The sequence below is a fragment of the Octopus bimaculoides genome, chromosome 20, assembly GCF_001194135.2.
Source record: "Octopus bimaculoides isolate UCB-OBI-ISO-001 chromosome 20, ASM119413v2, whole genome shotgun sequence".
In the NCBI taxonomy this organism is placed as follows: domain Eukaryota; kingdom Metazoa; phylum Mollusca; class Cephalopoda; order Octopoda; family Octopodidae; genus Octopus; species Octopus bimaculoides.
The window spans coordinates 32,108,280-32,118,279 of NC_069000.1; the positions used below are offsets into that span (position 1 = coordinate 32,108,280).

At 34.1% G+C, this 10,000-nt stretch overlaps 1 protein-coding gene across 1 annotated transcript in view; it reads left to right on the plus strand.

Annotated features, from left to right (window-relative positions):
- LOC106877684 (pleckstrin homology domain-containing family G member 7) overlaps positions 1–10,000 on the plus strand; it is a 183,844-nt gene that overhangs the window by 48,889 nt on the left and 124,955 nt on the right. Inside the window, exons 6-7 of the mRNA XM_052974963.1 lie at positions 6,633–6,785; positions 8,267–8,362. Coding sequence (XP_052830923.1) covers positions 6,633–6,785; positions 8,267–8,362 — 249 coding nt within the window. The remainder of the gene's footprint in view (positions 1–6,632; positions 6,786–8,266; positions 8,363–10,000) is intronic.

Below are 10,000 nucleotides of genomic sequence, written 5' to 3' on the forward strand. Positions count from 1 at the left end.
ACACACACACACACACACACACACACACACACACACATATATATATATATATATATATATATATATATATAAATTTATTTATATTTATATATACACGCATAAAAGTTTTGAAGTTAGAATATTTTAAAGATATCTTGAAGAAGTTTTTCTGCAACTTTTATAAAATTTTTGCAATCACAATATAAAAAAAAAAACTTATCAAAACTAAACTACTGAATTATTCATGAATGATTTTAAATGTTTTTATCAGTTTAGGAATTTTAGAAGCCAATATTTCTTCTAATTTTCTCAATTTCTAAAGACATTTTGAATTTTTTTCTAGCGGAGACAACAATATTTATAATTTGTAATTTATTTTCTATCATACGTAATGATATCTGATACATTGATAGGTTCAGCTTAGGAAACTTTTAGAAATTTTGAGAAGTATTTTAGCTCTTTTTATTTTAATTAACAGAAATTTGCGTAAAATTTAAATATTCATCATAATCATAGTTAACATAAAATTTAAATATTTCTGAAATTGAAATATGATTATAAAATTCCATTATATAAATTTCGAAAGTGTTTCGATATCATTTTCTGATGATATTTTGAAATCAAGATTGGGGGAGAAATTTTGTTTGAATTTGCTCTAAACTTAAAATTTCACATTTTATGAGCATTTTAGTTCAGATAATTATATTTAAGTCGTTTATTTAAAAATTAACAGTAAATACTTGTATTACCAACTAGACATATTCTTACAGAATAAACTAATCATTCACATTATCGACATTTGGGGATCAATTTCCATGGCTGCGCTTAAGTTATGAAAATATGCCATGAAATTCTGTAATTTCTGATGTCTCATCTAGCCTCTGGAAATAAGACAGGAAAAGTGTTGCTGTGAAGGATGAGCAGATTCTATCGGGATACGTGCACACGAAGTTGGGAATTTAATCGCATTACTGGTGTAAGTAAAACAAAGTAAGAATTGACCAAATCTTACAGAGGTGACTCACTATTTCTATCGGATCACTCGATCTCGTGGACGCTCCCTCTCTTACTTGCAGATGACAGGAAAGAAAATTAAATTCGGTGTGAATGAAATCCGGAGAAATTGTGAAATAGATAATGAGGAAAACAAATGATTGGTATGTCACACTGAACCATTTGAATGTGAGTTTCTATGTAAAACTTGCTTCCACTTAGTGCTACTCAATTAGTGCAGTAGCGAGTTTTACATGGAAATTCATAAATGCTATCACCGTACCTTTTTCACAGTGTAATTCGAAGTAAATTTTATAGAATTGTAAATATATAAATAGATAAAGACGGAGAACGGCGATTCATTACAGTGCCCAATTTAGGACAATAAAGGAGTACCAGATTTCTTAAATAGTGTGACCCTTGTAAACTGGTAAACAAAATGTCCCTAAACTTGAAATGAGTAGAAACACGAAACCGTGATGTTATCTAATGATTTATCAGCATAGTTGGAGTGAGATGTCGTCTACTAGGAATCGAACAAACCTCACGGAGATGATTAATCATTTCTAACAATGATCGATCACATGAAGACTCTCACACTGAACTATAGATGTGAGAGTGAAGAAATTAAATTAAGCATCAATAAAATCTGATGAAATTTGAGCTAAGAAACACAACATCAATTCTGCAAAACACATTGTGGAAAGTTCTGTCATTTCTGCTATGCTGCAGCTTTCAATATATCATTTATTTGGTGTCTACTCGAATTTTCTCATTACCTGTTTTCAGGTGCAAGCCTGAGAAATTCTGTGTGGCGATTCAGTCAGCTTTGTATATATTACTAATCACGTTTACCTAACAATATTCAGTTCCTATTCCCGCTTAACTGCAACTCAATACTATCGTAAAATATGTTTAATATATACAAAAATATTGATCCTTAGCTTTGGTACAAGGTCACATGTTAACAGAGTGTCAGTGTATAAGGCCGATTATAATAACGGTTTAGGATATGGGAAGACGTCCACGCACAATCGTTTATTTGAAGAATCTACTGTTAAGTTAATCGACCCGAATACATGAGTAATATTTATTTTATCGATGTTCGATGGATGACAAGACAAAGTCAGCCCACATAAAATACGAATTCAGAAATATAAAGAGACATACATAAATAAGTGTAAGTCATTTTACATCCGACACTCTACTGTCTCCGCACAGCAATGTGCTGCCCAGATAAACATACATTGATTTAATAGTCGTAAAAGAAGAAGCCAAGAAAATATAAACACATTTAGAAAATTTATATAGCCGTTGTCTTTGGTCTGCTTTTTATTCTTTCGTTTTCCCTTTTATCTTATACTTTGTGGTGTTCATATCTCTATTTATTTAATGAAAGATTGTGCTGCTTCTGTCAAATATGTGCGCGCGCGTTTATGTCGGTAGGTAGGTATGTAGGTAGGTATGTATGTATGTATGTATGTAGGTAGGTAGGTAGGTAGGGAGGGAGGGAGGGAGGTAAGTTGGTTGGTGAGTAGGTAGGTATTGATTGGGTGATTGATTGATTGCGATTTCTGCAAAAAATATAAACACTGCAGCTTAGTAATTAGACAAAAGAGGCGTATAGGTCAAGTTTCTCACTGATATTACGATTGTTCTTTGAGTCAATAGACATTTTTTGCTTTCTTTATTCGTTTTTGAGGCTGGGGTAAACATGATGATGATGAGAGAGGATAATGATGATGACGATGATGACGACGACGACGACAATGATAATGATGATGATGATAAGGAGGAGGAGGATAATGACGATGAACCTGACATTACTGCTGCTGCTACTTCTAATACTACTACTACTACTACTACTACTGATAACTGCAACAACATCAGAAGCAGCAATAGTAACAACAACAACAACAGCAGCAGAAGCAACTACGACAATAACAACAACAACAATAATAATTATAATGATAACAACAACAGCGACAACAATAATTGATCTGAATTGATTACCAGTCCTGTAAGATATTGATGAATCGACTCCTTGCCATAAAGCTGAAAAGGAGGGAAAAGAAAAAAAAATAATAAAAAATAGCCGAAATATTGCCAAAGAAATATAAAACTGCTTCCACTTGTAATTGAAAAGGAAGAGCTATCATCATGATTGTCATGGTGATGATGGTCACCATTATCATGATAACAATCATCATTAACTTCATCATCATCAACATCGTTGTTGTTGTCATCGTCGTTCTCCTCCTCCTCGACCTCCTCCTCCTTATTATCATTATCATCCATTGGTGTCGTCATCAGATTATTTCTACGATCTTTTGTGGTCAAGCAAAGAAAAAAAAAAGACTGATGGCGTCTGGTTCTGTGCAGATTACGAAAAGTAAAGATTTATATATTTCCCACTGTTTACTGTATTTAAAATATTTAAATACCAGATTATTTGTTGTTGTTGCTGTTGTTTTTATTTGTCATGTGAAATATAAGTAGTAGGATGAAACGGTAATGCACTGAATAGAATAGGATATAAGTAGTTATTTCTTTAATCCCTTCTAGATTCAAAGTTCAAAACCGTTTGGTGTCAGAATGCTGTTTAGCCTCCTTTCGTTAGTGGGATCGGGAAAATGGGTACCAGTTAAATACCGAGGTCAAATGTATCGTCTTTGTCAGTCTCAGTGTTGTGTCCTTGTTTTGCATATACTTTTATGGATTTGAGCTGGGGAAGGGACTTCGCTTATTGTCTTCGGAGGATCTCCTATGTCAGTGAAGTCGACACTGTTCATATTCCTCTGTAACAGGCACATGGCAACAATTTCAGAGAAATTTAAGAGCTTCATGAAGAATAGTTGTTAGTATAAGTGCATAAAAATGTAGGTGACGAGCAGCTGAGCAGCGTGCCAATTGGTTGTCTGAGAAGATGACAAGAGACCATTTATCCCCAAGAAGCAAATGGTAGAGTGGAAATTATAGAAAAGACATAGCGAAAGGCAGTGCGCTTAATGGCCACAGGCTGAAGTGTGATTAAATTCACGAAAATCTGTCGAGTGATCTATAATGTTTTAATATTTTTATTTGTTGATTATATTTTGATTTTATATATTACTTATATTTTTTTTCATTTTATTACTTACATTTTAGCTTTATTTATTAATTATATTTTCTTTTATTTTTGGTGGGAGGTATGGTCGATTTAGACTGTATCGGTGTATAGTAGCAGCAGAGTCTCTAATGTGGGAGCAGCACCTAATTGTAGCTCACTCCTTAGCTGTTTTATGTTATCAAAAGTTATTGAGAGTTGAAGCAGTTCTGGTTCTTAAGTAAAAGACAATTTTAATATTTAACCTCAAAGATGACGAGGTTATGTGTTCACCAGAAGAGATCTCCACAGATTTTGAGATCTAATATTTAAGGTGATCTTGAGTGTGTTGTGTGCTGTACATGTTGATAGAGTTAACTGCAAAGATATATTCTTTACATGTGCAGTAATTGTGTCTTTGTACTATTGAGGAAGACTAATTTAGCATAACTCCATTAAAGAATGTTTGAGAGGACTGCGTTCGCGGAGTCACTGCAGATTTGGCAATTGTATGTGGATGATGCTTGTAGATATGGAAGATTTGGGAGGAACGAGAAGAGTTTGTGTTGTTGGATGTAATGTCAAGTTGGCCATTAAACTAGAGGAGAGTGGTGTGGCATAACTGAACGAGAGTTTATAGAGTGTGGATCAGAGAGACCACTTTGCGCACATACCAACATAGTGCCATCTCACCAGCCGCCACAAATCCAAAAGATGAACCTTGTAGGCACACATAGGCGGGAAGGTTGCCAGGTAATTTAGATACTGAAACCCGCCGAAAATAACACCGCTACCTAAATATTTCTCGAGGGAAAGAATCAATTAATGAGTGAAGTGGAGAATATATCTCCAGTAGACCTGGGTATATTAAATCTGACTCATGCTCGAAGGAGAGTGATTCAAGTTGTTTCTAATGACCTTCATCTTTAAAGTATTAGAGTTCAATAAGATGATGGTTGGATCAGTAGCAATACTCTAAAGCAGTTATTTCCTTCATCCCGTCTAGATTCAAAGTTCAAAACCCTTTCGTGTCAAAATGCTGTCTAACATCTTTTCGTTAGTGGGGCCGAGAAAATTGGGTATCAGTTAAATACCGAGGTCAAATGTATCGACTTTGTCTGAATGTTGTGTTTTTGTTTTGCATCAATCTTAGAAGTGATTATTATATTTTTATGGATTTATTTTTATAGATTTATTTATTATATTTTTACGGACTTGCGTCGGAATATATTTCTGCAGAATAAATAAGAGAGAGAGAGAGGGAGAGTGGAGGGAGAGACAGCCAGACAAAGAGACAGAGCGAGTGGAGGAGATTGGAATGTTTTGGGGAAAAGCTGCTATGAAGCGCAGTGCTTGAGGATAGCAGTGATATTGTCAGTACTTACGGTAAACATTTACATGCCATGCATTTATACGCGGTATTGAGCCTTGTGAAGTGAAACATGGACTTCAGAGGACATTTACTTCATGTGATCTATCTTGAAATCGATGTAAAGCAGGCTGAAAATGCAGAGGAAATCTTTTCAGCCGTGCTGATCATAAAGTCAACATGTTTAAGAATTGAAGGAAAAGGGAATTTCCCAAAGATGGATTTTTTTTTTTTTTTTTTTTTTTTTTTTTTTTTTTTTTTTTTTTTTTTGTAAGGGAGCAAAAAGATTGGCTGCAACTGAAGTTTGGGTGTCAAAAATTCTGGTGGATGTGCGAGATATGAAAGCATTCATCATAAGTCGGATGATGGTCTCACATAAGGTGTACTTCTGAGTGAAAGACGTTTTGTTTGTAGGGGTAGGCGATTTTCTCTGAAGTTCTGTAGGCCATGCGATTTTTTCTACTTATACCGCTGGAGGAGAGCTATGAGTTATTGGTGGAATGTGGTTGACTCCTACTTGGAAGGTTTCATTCATTGGTTTATGTGATTCTGCTGATCCAGGAAAGAAGCAAATGATACAGCAAATGCATAGAGTAAAAAGTTGTTAGTAGCGTCTTTGGCTAATACAGAGTCCAGAGTGTTATTAAATCATTAGGTTATTAGCTTTTTTCCCTAGGAACATATAGGAAATATCAAACGATATTTCATCAAAATAAGGTATCATTATTTGACAATAAATTGTGTTCAATCGGTAAGATACAGGATACTTCAATCGGTAAGATACAGGAAAATAAATACTAGAAAATTTTATGTAGTTTACTGTAACGTGTTCATAACCAAGATAGCCAAATATCTCACGCTCATCTTGTTGTAAAGAATACATCTTGATTATATATAACTTTCGGTTTTGAGAAAACTGCCGCCGCATTTTAACATAAAGAAATTACACATTGGTTTGCGGTAATCACTTTAATTTCTTGTTTGGAAAAAATCGCCTTATCACGAAATAGCATCCTGTAGTGTAATAAGCGGTTTGCCTCAAAAATAAAGCTAAATACAAATAAATTATCGCTTATAACTGATTTTATGAATTGAATTAGTTCGAAGTCTAAAAGTAAACAAATATATTATTACATTGATATCTATGTTGAAATGTGTGTTTGTATATTTTTATATTGATTAATTTGATAAATTCATTTATTCTAGAATCTTCATTGGTCTGATCTGATCGCGTCTCCAGACACAGATGCAGATCCATTACGGCTATCGTGCAAGGAGCTGAAACGCAGAGAAGCAGTATGGGAACTTTTCAAGAGTGAAGTTATATTCTTAGTCGATCATCTTATGGTTTTAAAACACGTATGTACACGTATGTAAACTAACACGTTACAATTTGTCAGCATCCTTTTTCGTATTTTATTACATTCATTTTCCTTACATTTTGATCACCCCCTATTCATAAAAGATTTACAAAATTCCCATATATATTTAACATTTAGATAACCATAAAAAATATGTGCGCTCTTTTATATAATGTGTGTGCTTCATTGATCATCAACATTTCTTTTCTTCATGAATATTTATTGTCGTAAAATACTTTTCCATCAGTTTCGTTGTGACTCTTTCATCAATTTTCAAAAGCCAATATGCTAAAATCCTCACAGAAAAATATTTTTTTCCTATTTAGTTTGTGTGTTTGATGGACTGAAAGCCTCCCCTTTCATCTTTCTAGATATGCGTTTTCTTCATGCATTTTGTGTCACTTTTTGTGAATCGACACAATTTCACACTATTACATATATTTACATATCACCAAGTAGTGACTTCACTTAATAGAAGTAGCGTATTGACATAAAGTCGCATCATACTTTCTTTAAAAATCGAATGATATATAGGGGTAGACAAAGATATACAGAGAATAGGAGAAGGATGCAATAGGTATGTATGGAATGCGTTTGATTATAGATCTGTTCGATCAGGGCTAACTGGAACTAAACGCAAAAATTGTAAATAGGTGCCACTATATTACATGTTCGATTGATAGTGTCTTCATTTTCAATAAGTACCTTTTTATAATTCGTTTGCCATCACTTTGTGATGCAGCGTGATGCAGGAGTGATCTATCACCCTGCTAGAAGCAACAGTTATGATATCTAAAAGTGGTTTGACTTCTACTTTAAAAGCATAATTACATCTAAAGATTTGCGTAGCAACATTAAAATTATGTGCTCAGTTTCCGTTTACGAAACAGATGTAAAAAAAAAAACAGATGACATAGTTCTTCCCGGTTTTAATTATACAGTAGAATATGATCTGGTAAAGGCAGGGGCCTGTTTATCTAGGAAAAGTTAGTGGAATATATTGAATTATTGAAGGCTGAAACAAAAAGATTGAGAAAATATATCTAGCGAATCCAGTTGAATCAGACGTCACTTTTTGTCAGGCAAGACTACTCTAGTGTATTTAGAGAGCTATATATATATATATATATATATATATGTAACTGTCTAACGATGAGAATGAGTGGTCAACATCGCATTGGCAGATAAAATTTCTTTGTGTATTAAAGCTACCATTGGTTTCATATTAAGAAAAATATCTTAATACCTTAACAAATGGACACAGCTGGAAAATTAAGATAAGATATTTTTCTCAACGAATGGTAGTCTTAATACACTACTAAAGAATATATATATATATACATATATACACGTAGATAAGAGAGAGAGAGAGAGAGATCAAACGAAATAAACACTAATATTAGTTACAAATCTCATGTTGGTTAGCAAAAATAGTTTGTACATTTTAACTATTACAATTAATATCTTTAATCGTTGCAGTGCTTCATGGAACCCTTGAAAAAGTGCCAGGTCGAAGGTCATCTGATGTTTGCAGAGCCTCGTTATCTATTCGGAAACTTGGATGAAATTTGTTATGTGAGTTAATTTTTTAACATTTTCTTTTTCCTTTTTTTTTTTTTGCATTTTCTTTTGTAATGGTTTCCCGTTGACTGTTTCTCATCAAAGTTGTTGTTCTAAACTATTATTATTGTTGTTATTATTATTATATGAAAACTCAGCTTATTTTACTGGATATGATGGAAAGTGTCAGCTGTCCACAGCCACCAGACTAAGGTGACATTTGTTTACTGGTTATGCTTCAAGAACCCTGCGAAGGAATCTTGCATCTCCATGCAATTACGAAGGATTCTTACATTTCCAAGCAATTGCGAAGAATTTGTGCAGCTCCTATTATTATTATTATTATTATTATTATTATTATTATTATTATTATTATTATTATTATTATTATTATTATTATTATTATTATTATTATCTGGCATTTGATAATTTCAGGCAATTTTCTACTGCATTACCTACCACAGCTCTGTGATGTTGAGCTATATGCAACATTGTGCTTTACTGTTTTTTTTTTAATTATGTTTGGGGAGTGCAATTTCTTCCTAGTACTGTATTGCATCAATCTGCTTTGTTTATGGGTTTGTTTTGAGTCTTTTGTTGTATTAGATTTTGTATTGTGTGCTGTGTGTATAATACGGGTTGTGTTCTTTTGTTGAGTATCCGTCCTGTGGAGCACACATTGTGTGTGTTTATTTTATTAGGTATTTATTATATAGTGCGAGCCTTGTGTCTGTCGATTGTTTTATTTGAGTTTTATTAATGAATTGCGTAGTATCTGGGCTGTTCGTAGGAGGGCTATATTTCGGATAATGTTGAGATTCCAGGTACCACTTCTACGTTTTCGTGCTCAAGTTTTTTTCTTTTAATTTTGTTTTTCGTCATAGTCAATGTGCTAATTATTACGCAAATTGTTTTTATCTTCATTACAACTTGAATACTTCAGTTTCGAGATCTTTGTACTTTGGCATTTTCTTCTCTCCTTTTCGGGCAATATTTTGGTCTGAAGAGATTGCAATATCTATCATCACGAAGGCGGCGAGCTGGCAAAATCGTTAGCACGCCGAGCGATATACTTAGTGGTATTTCGTCCGTGATTACGTTCTGATTTCAAATTACACCGAGGTCCGCTTTGCCTGTCATAATTTCAGGGACGATAAGATAAGTTTCATTTGAGGACTGGGGTTGGTGTAATTAACTTAGCCTGTCTCACAAACATGCTGGCCTTCTGCCAAAATTTCAAACCATTATTATTATTACTACTACTCACGCTCTACTCAAAACACTTAGAGAAAATGACAGTTCGTATTAGGACTGACAGTGTTCGTTCTGGGCTGGTCTACTGATGGTTGATGGCTGTGTAGTTTTGGAGAGCAGAGACACCCTTTGTGATATAAAAGGAATGAAGACAGGGTGGTAGTTTGGGACCACAGTGGAGATCTTCTTCCAGACCAAACAAGGGGATGCGGAAATGATCCCAGACCTTATCCACCTGGTGAATGGAGTGGGCTAGATGCTGCAGTTGAGGGCAAAAACTAAGAAAACAATCGTGTCGTACAAAAGGCCACACAGGAGCAGTACCAGCAGACGGACACCGTGACGCAAGCATGAACAAAGCATACATACACCAAGAAATTACTTCTTTTATCATACAGA